The sequence below is a fragment of the Filicampus tigris genome, chromosome 10, assembly GCF_054856515.1.
Source record: "Filicampus tigris isolate MCC_2025a chromosome 10, RoL_Ftig_1.0, whole genome shotgun sequence".
Lineage (NCBI taxonomy): Eukaryota > Metazoa > Chordata > Actinopteri > Syngnathiformes > Syngnathidae > Filicampus > Filicampus tigris.
The window spans coordinates 15,495,800-15,514,905 of NC_141226.1; the positions used below are offsets into that span (position 1 = coordinate 15,495,800).

At 40.2% G+C, this 19,106-nt stretch overlaps 3 protein-coding genes across 6 annotated transcripts; 1 reads left to right on the top strand and 2 right to left on the bottom strand.

The window, feature by feature from the left end:
* Window positions 1-20: 20 nt before the first annotated feature.
* uck2b (uridine-cytidine kinase 2b) lies at window positions 21-6,852 on the bottom strand. The gene is made up of 7 exons (XM_086043774.1): window positions 6,702-6,852; window positions 3,658-3,817; window positions 3,228-3,324; window positions 2,943-3,085; window positions 1,551-1,648; window positions 1,422-1,470; window positions 21-1,329 (listed from the first exon to the last, which is right to left on the bottom strand). The coding sequence occupies exons 1-7, from the start codon at window positions 6,804-6,806 to the stop codon at window positions 1,193-1,195; spliced, it is 789 nt and encodes a 262-aa protein (XP_085899900.1). The 5' UTR covers window positions 6,807-6,852; the 3' UTR covers window positions 21-1,192.
* Window positions 6,853-7,464: 612 nt separating this feature from the next.
* On the top strand, window positions 7,465-15,675 carry aldh9a1b (aldehyde dehydrogenase 9 family, member A1b). Its single transcript, XM_086042093.1, has 12 exons — window positions 7,465-7,726; window positions 7,909-8,118; window positions 9,690-9,835; window positions 10,965-11,094; window positions 11,252-11,386; window positions 12,044-12,240; window positions 12,855-12,995; window positions 13,074-13,262; window positions 13,346-13,433; window positions 13,544-13,685; window positions 14,518-14,630; window positions 14,745-15,675. The coding sequence occupies exons 2-12, from the start codon at window positions 7,950-7,952 to the stop codon at window positions 14,837-14,839; spliced, it is 1,545 nt and encodes a 514-aa protein (XP_085898219.1). The 5' UTR covers window positions 7,465-7,726; window positions 7,909-7,949; the 3' UTR covers window positions 14,840-15,675.
* On the bottom strand, window positions 15,392-19,021 carry zte38 (zebrafish testis-expressed 38). Of its 4 annotated transcripts, none has more exons than XM_086042098.1 (12): window positions 18,615-19,021; window positions 18,276-18,420; window positions 18,082-18,145; window positions 17,500-17,575; window positions 17,391-17,411; window positions 17,280-17,306; window positions 17,120-17,187; window positions 16,887-17,035; window positions 16,575-16,798; window positions 15,896-15,932; window positions 15,785-15,819; window positions 15,396-15,705 (listed from the first exon to the last, which is right to left on the bottom strand). In XM_086042098.1, the coding sequence occupies exons 1-12, from the start codon at window positions 18,789-18,791 to the stop codon at window positions 15,658-15,660; spliced, it is 1,071 nt and encodes a 356-aa protein (XP_085898224.1). In that variant the 5' UTR covers window positions 18,792-19,021; the 3' UTR covers window positions 15,396-15,657. The 4 variants fall into 4 exon arrangements, with proteins under 4 accessions (XP_085898221.1, XP_085898222.1, XP_085898224.1 ...); XM_086042097.1 differs by having other exon boundaries at window positions 15,398-15,705; window positions 15,779-15,819; XM_086042095.1 differs by having other exon boundaries at window positions 15,392-15,819.
* Between the last annotated feature and the right edge of the window lie 85 nt (window positions 19,022-19,106).

Genomic DNA, 19,106 nt, shown 5'->3' on the forward strand with positions numbered 1-19,106 from the left:
CAAAAATAAGAGACAGATGGTACAGTCTAATCAGTTTATTGACTGTAAGCAATGAAGATTGATGACGTCATCCACATTCAAGTCTTTCAAGTATTACCCAGCAGGCATACAGTATGGTATGGTTCAATAAATCGGATCATACAATATAAATACATTAGAGGGAATAGAAAAAAATGATTCAAAGCTGTTTTATTGTAATCTGAAGTCCAACTGCTAACTAGCGTGGATAATTGCTGTGCACGTTAACCTGAGGCAACTTCATGGAGGCATTGTGGTGGATTTTGGTGGCTTATGGCCACACTGATATTGATGATGCATCAATTACCCTTTTTAGTAACCTGAGTATACTGCATATGCAAACTTAAATTCTACTTAAAAAAAAAAACATGGGTTCACAATTAAGCTTTATCTTGCAAACACCTTGTCCCCATTCTCAATGACTGTTACTACTACTACTACAGAAAGAAAGTGGGTTACAGCCAATTAAGAGTAGTCAAATGATGTAACAGCCATGCCATAGTAAGTCGATCACTGGTTATTGGCATCATTGGTAAGGTATAAGCCTGGCATTTCCAAATAGTGTTTTTGCTGCAGCAAACAAATGTTACACGGCAGAGTTAACAAATGTTGTAATTTTACACATTACACTTCACAAGACGGGGGAACACTGAAAAGCAATAGGAAAACAATACCAAGATTGTCATACAAATACAAAGTGCGATCTGAGTTTTTCCAACCTTGCCCACTACCTTATCTGGATCGTATCCAAACAAACATTTATTAGACTCCCAGACTGTTGGAGGTTCAAGTTTTCATGAGAGATCGCAAAAAAAAAAAAATCTTGTCCCCTCTTTTATTCATCATCAGCATGAACTTCCATAAAGCCACAGGGGATACATTGAAATCAAAGTTAAACCTGCCAGAAAAACACAGGTGGGTCGATATAAACCCAAGTTCATCATGCGACTAAGAGCTTCTTTTGAACTCTCCTGACAAACATGAATCCCAAAATTCAACAATTACAATGAATGTAACTAATAGCAAGGAGTAGTCAGTAATAAAAAGGCAATTTGATTCTTGATGCAAATCCATTTTCCTTTCACTCATCTTAAATACAGTGGTGCCAACAGGCATTTATTTACAGCGCTGGCCCGTCACCCCTCTTCGGCCTGGGAAGAGAGGTGCGGCGAGGTCAATGCGGCCGACTGCTGGACTCGGACGTCCGTCGTTGCCGTGGGGTGCTGTGGCCATTGGTGCAGCCGTTGTGACGCTTGCTTAGGCCGCCATTGAGAATGTCTTGGATGTGCTGTACTATCAAGTTGATGGCCACTGCGGGCAGAAGGGAAAAAGATGAACGGGCTAAAACCCCCACGGGGAATGCCAACAGTTCAGTGTACAGTATAACTAATGACTATCTTTACCAAGGTTATCTGCTCCGCGTGGTATAATCACATCAGCATACTTCTTGGTCTAGTTGAGGTAAAGAAAACATGAAACTGTCAAAAATTGAAATGGTGCAACTGCCACGTTGACTTGGCCACGTCACATACTGGTAAGCAGAACTCCTCGAAGGCCGGTTTCACAAAAGTTATGTACTGTGTCAGCACTTGCTCCAGCTCCCGCCCACGCTCACCAATGTCTCTCAAAACTGCAACAAAAATGGCAGTAACCGGAATAAAATTAAAGTGAAGAATTAATCACATCTTCACCCACGCTGTAACAGCCAAAATTATTCATAACCAGGCCATATTAAGAATTTAAAGTGATTTTTTTTAGCTGGGGAATGGCTGAAAATGAAATGGTAAAGTGCCAAAAGACTGGAAGAACAATTTCTTGACTTGAGAGACACTATGGAAAACATAAGCTCGGAACACGTGGTAAAAAAATACATGCTCTGTATTATAGAAAACGGCAAAAACGCAATTTACGATGATGAAATGACCGTGGGTTTGCGAGCAAATCACTGTGCAATGTCTTAGATTTTTCGAGACTAGTAATCTTTACTGTTGTTTACTGGGAAAATGAAGCTTCAAGGTGCTTCATGAACCAGTTGTGTTTATTGAGCCATCTAGATGGCACTCTTTTTCCACATAGGGCTGAAAGCAGACTGACTTACCATTTCTTTATCCCCTTTTAAACCAACATTGCCATCTAGAGGATTAAAGAAAAAAATTCAAGAACGGATTCATGAAGTATCTCAAAGCTTTATGCCATGCCAAGCCCGTCCACAAACCGAAAATAGCGTTTATACTGGGGTGATTTTCTTTTAAAAAAAATGTTCAGAAAACCAAATACTTGAAACCAAGTTTCTACTGTATATCTAAAACCTATGTTAACCGTGTACTCACACTGCAATTTACACACAGATTCAAGTGTAGTCTAAAAAAAAAAACAATTTTCTCCACCGCCGATCAAGGAAATGTATTCAAATCCATCGCTACATAGAGGTATGGATGATAGGCATGAGCAGATTGCCGGTTTGACAATTTACCATGGTTTTAAAAAGTCAAGGTTTCAATAACCACTAATACTGTCTGTCACCGGTAATGAGCTCTTATTTTCTTTTTTGAGGGCAGGGCTAAGTGCCGGCGGGTATTATTTAGCCCCAAGGACATCAAGAGTAGCCTAAAAATAGCTCACCAGTGATGAGACACTGTGACTTACTAAGAATTAAAACACGTTTCTTCTGTACTAAATATTTTATATTTTCTTTAACAGAATTACTGTTTTTAGCCTAAACATTTCTTTTTAAAAAAGGCCATTTTAAGAGCTGTAATTTTAATACCGGGATATTTTTGCTCGCGGTTAACATACTGTCAGAATTTAATATTGTGCCTAGTGGCTCACCAGATGAATTAAAAAAAAAAAAAAACATAGTTCTACACTAATAATAGGGACGTTTTTGTGTATATAAAGTGAAGCCCACCCTGTCCCACACACACCTCTACGAGAGAGCCGCGTGTCTGGGTCGGTGTCGACAAACAGCTTCATCTGGAATAGGTCACGGATCTCCTGCGAGTAGAACATCAGGATGCCTTCAAAGAGAACAACGTCGGCTGGATACACTGTGATAAACTCGTCCTTCCTGAAACTCACAGGAAATATTTCCAAGTGAACCGCCTTGAGTGCTCGGAAACCTGCGTTGCCGACTATAACTGTGATTAATTAACCACACAAAGGACTAGGCAGCGATAAGAAGCACGCATCACAACCACACGTGTGCTCACCTGGAATGAGTGACAAAGTCATAAACTGGGATCTGGACAGTTTTGCCTTGCAGGATCTCCCTGAGTGTTTGCATGATCAGCTCATTGTCAAAGGCATCTGAAAGCAAGGGAAGGATACTGGCTCAACTTTTCTTAACCCAGGCTCCGGGACACGTGGGGGGGGGGGGGGGGGGGGGGCTGCCGCGGCACGTTTGGTAACCCTCAGCCAACAGCTGTTTGGTTCAATCTCTGAGCAGCTGCCTCTGAGAAAGGCCTGCTGACTGCTGGGATTTGAAACCGGAAGAAGACGGTTTACACGGAGATAAAGGCAAATCCTAAAATGGACCTCATGCTTCTGCATATCTTTACCTTTCACGGACTGAAGCACTTTACAGCGACTCTCACCTACTTTTTTTCCGACAATGCAACAACAAAATGACGTTTTGAATACCTGGATGGTCAAAGTTGTACTGGCCCTTGAGTGCCTTGGCTTTCTGCTCAGGGGTCAGCACCTTGTAAAAGCTGTCCTGGCTGAGGATGGCCACCTGCCTCTGGTGATGGTCAATCTTGTTTTGGCCCAGTAGCTCCATAATCTTCCCACAAACGGACGACTGAAAGCACAAATCAAGGGAAAGATATGGAGGTAAAGTTGGTGCAAAAGTATCTTGCATCTGTCCAAAAGAATTTGAAGAAATTTGTAGAAGTGGCAAAATAATTAAAAAAAAACAACAAATTGAGCTGTATAAATGATAACTTGTACAAATAGATTTTTTTCTTTTTTTTTTTTTTTTTACTACAACTGCAAAATTAATTTCTACACCTACAAGTTATTTTTGCAACTTAAAACTACACATTTCTTTTCGACTGGTACAAGTTATCATTTCTACAGCTACAGATTTTTTTTTTTTTTTTAATGTTATTTTTTTGCTACAGCATTTCTTACATTTGCTTTGTACCTTTGCACCAAATTTACCTCCATAGAGAGTTTTGACAAATGATGTTGCCTCTTGAAGGAATAACATTTTGTTGATGTAAAAACTAATCATTTCAATCACAACAGCTCAATCCAGTTTCATTAACTTGCGATTGTTTCCTATCCTGCAGAGCCCTCGTTGACCTGGACAACTAAACGCGTCTCGTGGTGAATGCTGACAGGACATTTTGTCAGACTGCCCGAGGCTGTGCTGCTGTTGTGTTCATCAAACCACACAAATGTCAAACATCTTTCGACAGGTCTAGTCTGATGCCGATTGGAAGGGAATTATTTAACTTTTCTTTTTTTTTTTAATAACTTCCTTTAGTAAACGTTTTAATTTCTAGGCAAAAACAAAATCCTAAAATATTAATACTTGGGTTAACCATAGCCTTTATCTATTTTCAATTAGCGAAAACAGACTACATTAAAGACTGACCTCTATACATCTTTATTTATATAGCCCATTTCATAACAGCTACAGCTGTAACAAAGCACTTTACATTACATTAACAAAATCGCAACGGTTGATACTCTCAGACGTTGTAATTTAACATCTAGGACTAGCTTTTAACAGCTACTCCTATAAAAAAGTCTAACAATGTTTTTAATGTGGATCTAGATTGTAGAGACGCGTTCTTATATCTTGGTTACCCTATACATAAAGGGTTTTCCCCTAATACTCCATTAGTAACACCTCAGTATGGTGTTGCAGGTACACACCACTTCAAATTAAAATGCATTCTTCTCTGAATGTCAGTCATAACTAAACATTCCGGTATTTGTGAAGGCAGATTTTTTTCCCTACACATTAGAATGTGCAGGTGTAGCCAAGGAAATATATCTCCATATTAGTGGAGAATTGTCCATCTGGATGCCTAACCACACAGACTTGATGGCAATTAATAATGTATCTACATTGGAAATCTTTGATGCAAATCTAGAAAAAATTAAACTTAAAAAAAATGTGCTGCAGCAAGCCAGCGCTGCTTTCAAACAAGCAGGTAAGATTACATCATAGCGAGCCAATCCAACCGGACTGCATGATTGTAATTTTCAAGACCAAATTAGTCTAGTGCCTAATTAGGCTGTTGTGAAGTGAGGTGCAAAAAAATATATGAACTATAATATTACTTAGTATATTGTAGTACGCAGCAGGCAGTGCACAAATTTCGTATTAGGGTTTTTTTTTTTTTTTTAAATACATTATATAACTTTTGTCCCAATTTTATTTTATGCAGGCTGGATCTGTTTTGTCAGTTTCCTTGTGGGTAAGGTTGAAATTTTTATTCCAAATATCCCACTGATGAAATGCAGCTATGTAATCATACTGGTTTTGCCAGTGTTTTCGCACAAAGAACCACAATGGGCAATATAAAGCCATGCAGCTGCTTAAATCAAATGTATGTGCCTTACCAGCAAAAAACAAAAACAAAAAACGAGTTCATTGCTTTATAAATTAATAGATTTAAATGGTACCAGACAAACCCACGTTTTTTAACAGTACAGTACTTCAATTATATTCTATCCATAGGCAGACAGGAGACACAGATCAAGTTTATCAATTAAGATAAAGGCCACGAGTGTTCCACAAAATTATCTAATCTAGTTTACTGACATTTCGCAGAAATTAAGATAAGAATGCCTTTATTGATTCCACAGTGGGGAAATTGTCTCTAGTGATATGCAATCTATAATAAAACGCAGCCATTGGTTGATATGGATCACTTGCGTGTTACTTATTTCGATATCGTTTTCATTTCAGGGGCTATACCAGATTCTATAAAACGTAATTTTATTAAATTCTACCATGCTTATTATTCAACTGAGTGGGTTACAGGTTCTGATCTGTTATTTGTTCTTAATAAATGGATGGAACGGCGCGCGAGTCATCTTAAAATTAACCATAACGTGTTACAAAATGGATGGTTCCGGTTATGTCAATAAAACCCAGGTGTTAAAGACGTTACGTTCATTTCTGATTTGAACAAAGAGCCGTGGGCGCGTTAAGAGAGGGGGGGGGGAGATCCTTACAGCACTGCAGTCGAATGTGGGTCATCCGTTACTCTTGTTAAAAGCGTAATCTTCAAATCGCGTTTAGGAAAATATGCTTGGGGACTGTTTACAAACAGGAGGTTGGCTAAGGAGAACGCTAGCACTGGCCATTGTCTTCCAAAGACAGCTATGCTAACATGTGATGGAATTTAGCCTGGCAGCTAAGTTAAGATAAAATCATGAATCCCCACCTACACAAATGGCGATCAAGGGTCAAAATGACTATTTTAATTAAATGATATAAATAAAACGACGACTGAAATCGCTACATGGCGTTCTCTCGCGCTAGGTTAAACCGGGTGAATGCTGGGGGCGAGACAGTAAACCAGATGATACAGCTGCCAATCAAGCTGCACCGAAGCCACGCGGTCAACCAGCAGACGCATGACGCCTGACACGTCATTTAACTCGTTAAAAACGAGTGGCAATTCGACAAAGTCACCCATGTCGCTAGCTACGATGCCAACCTTTCCGCTGGCGGTGCCCCCAGAGACACCGATGAGAAAAGGTTGTCGTATTACGTCGGTATTGTCGCCCCGGTCCCGGAGGTGTGTTTCAGAGTCGCCGGCCATACTTGCAATGTGCTGCGGAGAGCACTGGACTGGAAGATCACTGAGACTGGGCTCCTCCCATATCACCACACGTTGCTTTGTACACTCGTGAAAATTATTCTTAATATTTTATATGTATTCATTTTTTCTTTTAAATATATTTACACATCACAAAATTGGCACTTAAGGTGTTTTAAGGAAACTATTTTTTAAAATCTAATTTCCGGGTCACAAAATTACCTCCAATCGAATGATACGTAGAGTGACGTGTATCATATGTCCCGCCTCCAAGTTCAAGTTGGAGACCAGGTTATGTTCTTATTCTTATTTCAGTATTTACTCACCATAGAATTGGCACATGACTTGTTGTAATGAGACTATTTTAATTCAAATTTCCGGGTAAAAAAAAAAGAGAGATCTAAATGTTTAATACATATGACGTTATTCGGGTTATACGTTATATATGGCCCGCCTCCAAGTTGTATCTGCAGGACAACAAAGTAAAATCAATAATGTATGTGCTTATTCTGATTTTAACACTATTTACCCTATACTAAACTGGCATAAATCAGCGATTTAATGAGACTGATTTTTTTCTTATTGCAATTTCTGGGTCAAAGAAAATTATATCCAATCGTATGGACACGTACAGTGACGTATTTATATGTCCCGCCCCCAAGTTAGGTTTGTAGATCAGGATAATGTAAATGTAATAATTAATGGTCTTATTCTTATTTCAATCACATTTATTCACCGTGCAGTTATCACTCGATGTGTTTGAATTTGACTATTTTATATCTAATTTCTGGGCTAAAAAAAACAGGATCATACGTTATTCGTATGCGCCGCCTCCAAACTGGGATCCGCAGAACACTCGAACACGCTAACGTAAATAAATAAAATTGCACTGTTTTTACGGCTCATGTCACCGTAGTCTCATGGTAAGTTTCTCTCCAGACACCGAAACATACCAAATAATGACTGGAAGTTCAAATGTGTCTCTTTTGTAGTACTTCTATCGCCTGCTAGTGTCAGCATGTTGAAAAAAATGTGTATGCATGTAGAGACCAAAATTTGCGCTTTCGAGTTGCCACTGTGTAAAATTACTGCGTGTGCTTTGCAGTTGTCGGTGAAACTGAGAGCAGCGGAACCACCAAGCTAAATATGCTCCAGAGGCTCACTTTGCTCCCGCGGGCGACTCCGTTATCGGCTGCAGTACGAAGCCTCTCCTCGGGCTGTGCGAACATAACGGCCCCGCTGAACTTCTGGGGTGGAAAAAGAAAAGCGAGCAAAGAAAGAAATAATGGGGAGAACGTCTTCGAGCCTGCCACGGGTAATGAAATTCAGTCAAAAACAGCCATTTGTTTTTTTAATATTGCCATTAACATTAATGATACATTTAATGCACTCTGCGCATTACTTTATCTATTCGCAGCGATGTTGTTTTACATCATGTGGCTTTAAACAGTAAGAATCATGCAACTCGGACTTGTATAGACATGTATGCAATGTACAGCACTTCTCACCTACCATCACTAAGAAAAGAACATACAGGTTCTTTAGCATTTTAAAGTTTTGCGTATTTTCACATGACCCGGTGCAGATTAAAACCAGCATCGCATTTCATGAACTGATCATCCACAGGCGTGATTATCTAAAAGTTAGCTGGTTGCTGCTCTGAAGCACTCTGGTGTTCATTAACTCAATACAAAGGAAGAAAGACATGTGTAATGATTTCAGTGAAGTTGTTGTTGGCCCAAACCTGGTAAGTGTTATAACCCCTTTTAAAACAGTTTTAGTTCATTGTTCCACATTGAGAAGTATTGCTCACATTTGGAAAATATTCAAAGGAGTTTCCAGGAGAACACGTCTTCACCCCAAAACAAATATGCTGCTTAGGTTTGAAGGACATGTTTGTCCATATTGCATAAAGCCATCTTTAACCCCCCAAAAATACAGAGTATATCAGCATAAAGATCTTATAAAAAATCTATAAAAAATAGAGGAGTGATTATTTGTGCCTGTTTTTAAGCCACAGGACCTGAACACCTGGAGTTGAACCATTAACTCCTCAGTAGACTAAAATAGACTAGATTGTGAATGTGAGTCAGTCTGACAACAAAAAGCTGAGTCACAATTGGGTCATGCGAACGGGCAATGATCCCACCACCAGCAAATCTACAAGAGAATGGCTGAAAAAAGGGGGTGAGGAATCAATGTGTCGCAATGGCGCAAAGTCCAGACTTCAATCTGATGAAATGCTGTGGCGGCACCTTGAACAAGCTGTGCAAACCTCAATGAACTGAAGAAATGTATTTAAAAGAAGAGTGGGTCAAGATTCATCCAGAGTGATAGGACAGACTGATAACACGATAGTGAAAACTATTACTTAAGGTTATTGAATCATTATTGGCCTCTGAATTTCATCTGAGGGGTTAAATAAAGTCATGCATACCTGTCAACCCCGGGGTGTACTGAATCTTAAGAAAAGTGTAATTTGCCTTTACATGTCTGTATATAATCTTACAAATTACACATTATTTTCGATTGGCTGCTGTCACATGAATGGAAATCAGCGACGTACGGCGTACATGTTTGAAAAGGCGTTTCTGCCTGTACAAATTACGCCGAAAGTGTACAACTTGCCAGGTATGGCCATGTGTGTTGTTCAGCAGAAGTTGTCTTTTCTGATGATAAGATCGAGATGATTTGTATTGACCTAAGAACTGAACTTTGTCTGCAAAGGTTGAATCCAGGCAACCGCATTTTTGTTGTTTGTTGAGTCTTCAACAAACAAGAAAAGTGTGGTTGCCTCGATTCACCTTTCGAGGATTACCATGACCTGGATGACTGAGACTCTACACAGACAATTGAAATGTGTGTTTAACTTACTTTATTTTGCAGGGCGTGTCTTGTGCACTTTGGAGCCATGTGGTTCCACAGAGGTAGACCAAGCTGTAGAAGCAGCCAAATCAGCTTTTGGTCCTTGGAGTAAAATGTCTGGGATGGAGAGAGCAAGGGTGATGATAGAAGCTGCTCATACCATTGAGGTGTGTTTAAATTTTGGTACTTAGCTCAACTGTAGTCTGGACATCTTTAAATTACAGATTAATTAATAAAGGGAGGATATAAATTGTCATTCTGTTATTATTATTATAGTATTTTGTTGGCTCATTTGCAAGCACCAGGTGGCCATTAGTGTTAGGGCTCTAGAATGGTTTGGATCCTATTAGGCAGGCAGGACATTTTGTGCTAGCCTTGTTTGCTTTGAGTCACTCTGTCTAACTATCGTGTGGTGTTCCAGAGGGTTCAATTTTGGGGCCCCTGCTGTTTTCGTTTTGGTGCCACAGGCTTCCATATTAAGAAAGCATGGTATTTGCTTTCACAGTTACGCGGATGATCGCGGTCAGATCCCTGTCCCGCTAAACATGAAGGATGCTTTCTCCTTAAGGCCACTTTTGTCCTGTCTGGGTTAAGTCAAGTCAATAATCCGTGCCTTCATTACATCTTGTTTGGATTACTGTAATGCACTTTATTTTGGAGTCAGCCAGTCCTTCTTCAGGTGTCTCCAGTTGGTCCAAAATGCTGCCGCTCGCCTCCTAACCGGAGCACGGAGGAGCGGGAGAGGGAGCACATAACTCCAATTTTGGCCTCCCTTCACTGGCTCTCTGTACATTTTAGAGGTCATTTTAAGATTCTTTTATTTGTCTTGAAATCTTAAAATGATCTCACCCCACCTTACCTCTCTGAGGTCCTCCACCTTTACGTACCTGACCAGTACCTCAGGTCAGCGGACCAGACGCTACTGGGGGTAGCGAGGACTACGCGGAACCTCAGAGAGGATCGAGCTTTTTCCCCTGCTGGTCCCTCCCATTTGGAATGACCTTCCTTTAAACGTTAGGCAATCCCCCTCACTGTCCATCTTTAAAAGTCATCTTCAAACACATTTTTATTCTTTTCCTTTCGACTTAGCATGACACTCGCCCATTTCAGTGTTTTATCATGTTTACTGTTTTTATGTTCTTAATTTATTGTTTTAATTGTCTTTGTTTTTATAGGTCTGATTTTTACCTTAATTTATGCTGCTGTGGTTGTTTTAAATTGCTCGATAAGTAAAATTGAGTTGAGATTCCGACTGTAAAGCTGTGTTTGACCACTTATTTTGCTTATCATGCACAGAAAAGGAGAGAGGAGATTGCTGAAATGGAAGTCGTCAACAACGGGAAGTCCATCACAGAGGCCCGTCTGGATGTGGACTCTGCCCGGCTATGTATAGAGTACTATGCGGGACTGTCCAGCACTCTTGCCGGTTAGTGCACCAAAACACGGGAGTTTAACCACTTGAGAAGATGACCACAAAGATGACATGCTACCATTTCATATCTACTTATCTCTTCACATTTGAGTAATAGAATTAAAACTTTTTAAATGATTGCTTTCAATTGTCTTGTTTTGAATTTGCCCAGGCCAGCATGTGCAGTTGCCAGGTGGATCTTTCGCCTACACACGCAGGGAGCCATTGGGCATATGCGTTGGCATCGGTGCTTGGAATTACCCTTTCCAAATTGCTGCCTGGAAATCTGCCCCAGCACTGGCCTGTGGTATGGGATTTTCCCAAAACATTCCCCTCTGAAAATATATTTGACCTATAAATGGCACTTTAGCAAGATGATGTCGTTAAGTGGAATCTGGAAGGTCGGACACAATGCTGATGTACCTCCGATATTGTGGGGTTTCAAAACCACTTTTTGCCTACTTCCTTTTCAGCGTCAAACTGTCGCCGTCATAAAACCGTTATTGCCTTTTGTCTCTCAAGGCAGGCAATGTTTTGATTAACATTGTAACTTTATACTAAGCATACGAGTGTAAAAACAAGTTGAAAGTAATCTTAAAAGTTAAAATTAAAGAAGACTGTCTTTAATTGGATAGCAAGTGATGATGGATGGTGACACTTTTTGTTGCTATGAATGAGTCCCCGCATTTGACCTAACTTCCCATGTGTATTCGTCTCTCCTCGCGGTCTTCTTTTAACATCAATGGTTGAGGTCAGCCCTTTTAGAAAACTAGAATAAAAATACTTAATTCTGTGAATTCAGAATTGTACATCCTCTGGGATGTTTGACTTGGTTGTTCCACTGGATATTGAAGATATTATTAAATACCATATGTGTCAGATGCTTACATTGTTTTACCTGCATAGAAGCTTTTTTTTTTCCCCTCTCTCTCTCTCTCTCTCTCTCTCGCATTTCTTGAATCAGGCAACACCATGGTCTTCAAGCCATCCCCAGTGACGCCTGTGACAGCGGTCATGTTGGCAGAGATCTTTGCTGAGGCAGGAGCTCCAGAAGGACTCTTTAATGTGGTGCAGGGGGGGCAGGAAACAGGTAGCTTACTCTGCCACCACCCTGATGTGGCAAAGGTGTCCTTCACTGGGAGTGTGCCAACTGGACAGAAAGTGAGTTTAACATTTTACAGAGTGTGGGGCCTTTTGTGTGTGTGTTTGGCTGTGGTTCAGTCCCCCAAGGACTTGACAGTTTGGAAAAACAAAAATAGGGAAATTAGTTGCAGATGAAATATGGAAAGTAGGAAGGAGTTTGATAAATGCTACCCAGTTTCCTCAGCACCGTTAGTGTCCCATGACTGCATGCCTGTAGAATCCTTTGGTGCATATGTGCACACAAGGAGAACAGCTTATTCTGTACTAAAAGTAGCAGTACGAGGCAGATGCAACCTGCTGGCCCTCCGTGTGACCAGTCCCACAGTTTAAGAAAATAAGTACATTGTGATGATGTTCCGTCATCCTTCCTCCTTCATGTGCAGACACACAAAGTAAAGTCACGTGAAAAACTGCAACAAAATGACATTTTATACACAAATGCTTCCCAGTAGATTTTTAAAAAAAAATAAATATAATCATTAAATTATACTAATAGGGGAAGTGTACTTTACATTCTGAGGAGGAATGTTGCATTGTGGGATTTCACTCTTTTCATGGAGCATGCCAACGTGACAATTGAACGATAATAGATTTGAAATAACCAATGGCTATTTTTCCATGTGATTACACAGATTATGGAAATGGCATCCAAAGGGGTCAAATCAGTGACATTAGAGCTTGGTGGGAAATCCCCCTTGCTCATATTTGAGGACAGTGACATCAAGAACGCTGTACGGGGTGCTCTTATGGCAAACTTCCTTTCTCAAGGCCAGGTAGAATCTGCTTCCCTTCAAGTCATATCACTAAATTAAACCACTAAGTCAGTTTTTGCTTGTTGTCCTATAACACAGGTTTGTAGCAATGGTACGAGAGTTTTTGTCCAGAGGGATATTCTGCATGAGTTTGTGGATGAAGTTGTCAAAAGGACCCAAGCCATTGAGATTGGCGACCCGCTTTTAGAGAGTACCAGAATGGGAGCGCTGGTCAGCCAAACGCATCTAAACAAAGTTCTCGCCTTTGTGGATCAGGCGAAGAAGGAGGTATGGCTGATTAGTGTCGCCTCTCGTATCACAAAAAGCAGGAAAATGAACTATTTGTGTCCTTTGTGAAAACGTCTTTCTAGGGGGCCACTGTGTTGTGTGGGGGTGAACCCTTTGTCCCTTCAGACCCGAAACTCAAACATGGATACTACATGACACCATGCGTACTGGGTAAGCGTTATATGTTTCCCACCCAGTCATAGTTAGGTTGCAAATGCAACAGGGATGTTATTGGTTGTTGGGTTCTGTCCACATTCTCATCTGTGATGTTCTCCGGCTAGCCAATTGCACAGATGACATGACCTGTGTGAGGGAGGAGATCTTTGGTCCCGTCATGTCCGTGTTGTGCTTTGACACAGAAGAGGAGGTGCTGCAGCGAGCCAATGACACCACCATGGGATTAGCTGCGGGACTTTTCACCAGGTTAGGATTTACGCAGCGCAATAACATCGCAATATAGGGGGAAAAAAATGGCCGACAGAGTAGACCTCGCCACCATCAAGTAAACTGCTACAATCTTAATACCGGTAGATACGAGATGAAGTTGAATCCAGCCCAAGGGAACAACATAAGAAACTTCAATCTCATCTGATGAGATTTGACAATGACGTCGACATTAAAATGATATACAATAAACCCCAGTCCATACTAGTGGGGGTTATTTTCTAGACCACCGCCACAAATAGTGAAATCTGTGATAAAGAAATTTGGTTTTTAGGTCTTAAAGCACATTTAAAAACGTAGCTAGAGTAGCGAATACGACAAGAAATGTACAAACAATGTTACGCTGTACCGATCCCCGTTGTATTTACATGAACCAAATCCCATTTTTTCCAAACTAATTTAACATTCACAATATACATCAATAAACATGCCCAAAGTTCTCTATTATAAATTGAATTTACAGCCGTCTCTTTCTGAAGGTGTACAAAGCAGGATAGTCTTCAGCAAAAACTAGGCTGAGTTTGAAATACTTCGTTTTAACTGATCTACCTTCAAATTTAGTGACACACGTGTGCCACAATCTAGTGGCCCACAGTGGAACTCTACCGAGAATAAACAGGCGTAAGAACAAAACATTTAGAAACTGTACCAAAAAAATCCACAAAATAGAGGGACCCCAATCCCGGAGCCCGCAATTGTCTGGGTTGGGATTCACTGTAAGTGACCAAAAATGTACACGTCAACCAGATATCAAGTCGACCTTATTTTTAGTATCACATACTCTTTTAAAAGTGCTCACTTGTTTGTTCAGGGATGTGCAGCGTGCCCACCGCGTGGTTGAACACCTCAAGGCTGGTTCCTGTTTCATCAACAACTATAATATCACTCCTGTGGAGGTTCCATTTGGAGGCTACAAAATGTCAGGTATTTGATGCTCTGAATCACCATGTTTTTCCCCAAACCACCACCAATTTGAGGTCTAAAAAATGGTCTTGGTAGTGTACCCTTGACCAATTAAGTATTCCCTGTTTTGATCAGGTATAGGGCGGGAGAATGGCCAGGTGACAATTGAACACTACTCGCAACTGAAGACGGTGTACGTGGAGATGGGGGACGTTGACAGTCTCTTCTAGGAAACGCCAACCAACAGGAAAATGGAAGTAGTGGAACACTAACTGAGTAAAGTAGAATGAATCAATCACGGCTCAGCTTTAGAAAACAGGCGAGCTGTGATTGGTCGTTCCCTGAGCCCTGGGTAGTTATGATGTCATTTTCAGTCGACAGAAATGACAAAATGGCCGCCCCCTGAGATGGCTAAAAACGAGTGCATTTTGCTGCTTAACTCATATTGCACAATCGCACTATTAATCAGAATGCCGTGTTTCAACTAGTGGGCCTGCTGGGAACAAATTCTTGAAAAAAATATGTTTGGGTTGACATCCGCTTTAAGCGTTGACTGATTGTTAAGCAAGCCATCAAATAGTCTTGCAGTCCCTGAGATATATTTGAAGTAGACGCTACGAAATGGCCATTGAAATATTTGGATGACTGACAAATATTGTTGAAAATACATCCAAGTGAAGTTGCTTTCGATTTTAGGAACTGATTTTTTTGCAACCTTCCCGTAATTTGCGCTGTGTGCCTTTTTGCATATCATTTTTTATTCTTATGCACACAAAAAAATCCAATACAAAATTTTATAATGACATTATTTATTGAACACTGACTGAAAAATATATTAATGAACACGCAAAATCAGCGAACAATTTGCATTATATTTAATGTGCACTGCTCTAATTACAAATGGCACATTGACTGCTTTGTGAGAAATGAAACATTGAAATGAAGTACTGTGATGTAAGATTACAATCAACGAACGGTGTTCAGTGTTGTATAAGTAAAAGTACATTTGTGACTACTGTGCTGATTATCTTTTGGGCAAACGTCACATTTAAAGTCTTCCTCTCTTTCTTGTCTCATTTTTGGCTGCTGCCTTTCTCTAAAATACACACAAAGGTAAGCACAACATTCCCGTCAGTACTTTGTGTGACTGTGCTTTGAATGCAGCATACCTTTACCGCAAGTTCTGTGGGTTTCTGGAAGGGCGCTGACTCTGTATGAAGCCAAGATTAGAGTGAATTACTTTATATAGCCGTCAGATCTCTAATGACAGCAGCAGATCAACTTACCTTTATCAGAGGGCTGCTCATCTTCAGCACACACAGTCTTGCCAGGTCCATGTAATCAAAGATGGCGTTAGGGAGAGTACGGTACTTAAATCTTGTGCTTCACAGTTGAGAAATGTGTTTTAAATTGTGTTAAATTATAACTAGCAACTTCTGCTTGAGGACACGTAACAGCTGTGACCCGGATTCAAATATTGTAACACATATCAGCAAATACTTTCATGCCATTCACGACTGAGGGAAGTAGGAAATATATTGACACCCTAATGTCTGTATAGTTCACGAGATGTTGCAATTTTTCATATAAATCAAATACAAACTAGAAGCCTTGAGATGTTTCGTCAACTTCATTTCTTATTTACACTTGCATTGTAGTTAGCTTGGATTAACTAGTTGTTACTTTATTTTAGTTTCAGTTGGAAAGTGTTTAATCAATGTGGTTGAATGTTGTTTGTTCGTATCATTTGACTCACATTTCCACAATGCAAATCTTACTATTGGCTTGGTTTCAGCATGTCATATTGAGTACAACACACATTTTCAGTTGCTAACCATTTTAAGAACGTGTATTTGTAATGCTAGTAACTGATCACTGCTGTAAGATGAAAAACAGTAGTGTTTGAAGTGGAAAAGGTGCATGGATGACAAAGCCAGGTTGAGCAGTAGTAGCTGCACACTGTACCTCGTTGGTTTCTTTCCCCAAAGTGATAATCGGCTTGGTATCCTTCAGATGGTTTTCGTCTCGAAGATTCTCCAGCCGGCTTTTCTCAACAGACATTCGCACTTGAAAGGTGTGGAAGGCCGTCTGGATATCGCCCACTGTGAAGTGCACGGCCGTGCCTTCAAACCAGAGGCTGTCGCATGTGCCCTCCTTGAAGCCCGGTGGCTCGTAGTCCGCTGGAGTAACTTGGGAAGAACAAGAGCATAGGATGCTTGAGATACGAACGCTATTTCATTCTCATTTGGTTCGGCCCGGATGATTGTGATAGCTTACTGTCGTCGTAGTAGTAAAGTTTCATGCTCAGGTGGATATTTTTGGGAAGGACGCCGAGGTTCTGCATGAGCAGAAAGAGCTTCCTGATCAGCAATACAGTCGCTCTCTTGGTGTCTTCCAATGTTACCTTCAATTGAACACCATTGTTCCTGTGATTCCACAATGGTTATTTCACCACCGACTCAGCCAAGTTAGAATAATACCAGCAAAAACAACCAAGTGTCCTTCCAAACCTAAGTATATCCATCTCTGGACCAGTCTCTGTGTACTTAAACTTGAAACTGTAGGACTCAATAATGTGCTGAAAGACAGAGAGATTAACTTCTTTATTTTAGGTTATCCTTAAACTGTTGACAAGCTTGAAATAAATATTTCAATACCGAGAGAACTTACATTTGGTTCAGCAAGATTGGTGTACAGCTAGATGGCACAACGAAACTATGGTCAGTGGCAGCTATTTTGTGTTTTAGCTGTAGTTTGTCTTCACTTCATTGAATTACTCACCCCAATGAACACAATCTGAAGCTGTTACGGGGACAACATTTTAAAAAAAAAATCAGACAAGATGGGAGATTTGATATATTAAAAAAAGGTAAAAAATTTGTATACATACATATTGTTTCTCCAGTGCATCAAAACAGCCAATCAGCCTGAACAAAGAGATTATTCTGATTAAACCGTCACTGAACCTGTGAAAACGTGATTAATAACATAATTGAGAAGATCCAACTTTATTGCTGCTCCTGATAAACCAGAGAGCAGACTAGAGTAGTGATTCCAGTTCAGAGTGCCGTAACGCTGTAGTGTACAATAAGAAATCATCAGGGGGTTCAATTCCAATTCACATATAATTTGTCAGAAAATTATTTATTAATTACAAGCATATCTTGTTCATCTATATATGCCAGCTGTGGCAGAAGGTACAATAAACCTGTGTGTCTGTATACCAGCTTTGTGTTCCATTAAACAGGCTCAGACTTCACAGGGTACGTTAATTTTTTTCAGTACCGGTAAATTGAGACGGGATCATAATTTATTTCAGTACTTTTGTTTGAAGGTGTACCATAAGATTTTTTTTGGTCTCACGTAATGTGTGCCTTGGCTTAAAACTGGGACGCACTGGACGAGAACCATGAAATAATGTAATAAAACTGTTATGTGTTCTGTAACAGAGAGGTGGAATTATTGTGAGCACCATTTGACAACTTTACTGGCTCCAGTAGTGCTGCAGTTTTGCCGCAAAATCTTGATGCACAGATCTGTTGAAAACAGCAACAGTTTAGTTATGCTGTACTATTAATCATATACGGTTTAATATTATTCACATTTCTATTGCATGTCTGAATTCACTGATTCCCCACAGTTAACAGTCGTACTGTTAGTGATCACCTTCTAAATATCTGGAGCAATAGGCATCTTCAGGAAAAATGCCTCTGAGGTAGGTGATAGAGGACACGGCCACAGCCATCATCCTCTTGACGAAGACAAGGGACCCCTCCTTGTTATTGAGGTCGTTCGGAAATAATCCAGTCCACTTCAAAGTTTAGAGCACACGTTTCATTACGGCGAAGGATCAATTAATACTGTAAACCACAAGACGCGGGTTTACACCAAATACACAATATTGTACTATGGGCTTCAATACAACCTCAAGGTTCTACTTTACATCGTATATTGATTCAAATTCAAAACCAAACCGAGAAGTTGACAAATATGTTATGTACAAACCTCAGCAGTTTCCACCTCCTTCTTCTTCTTGATGCCCGTTACAGTTGCCATCTTCGTTCTTTTCAAGAATTTTGCCCAGGTGTTGTTAATACTAATTAGTGGTAGCCCTACGATTATTATTTTTGTTCGACACCAAATATTGGCTACTGTATGTATCACAAATTCACGATAAATCATAAATTCGCGATACACCAAGCTTCTGCTTAAATAGCTTCAGGGATCAATATGAGACACGTTTAATGCTAAATTTGCACCCTCTAAGACTGCTGTTGCAATAACCAGTGTTAGCAGCAAATGAGCTAATTGGTTTCCCGCTCTGTGCTCTGGCTAGGTTTAATTTAGGACTATTGTCTCTAAGGAACTGTCTCATAACGTTTTTAACCTAGTGGTCACTGAAAAGCTCACTATAAACTGTGAGTTTATCACATTTTCTCTAAATCCTCAACAAACAAAAAAAACAATTTCCATCACTGACCAATACACAGTATCACA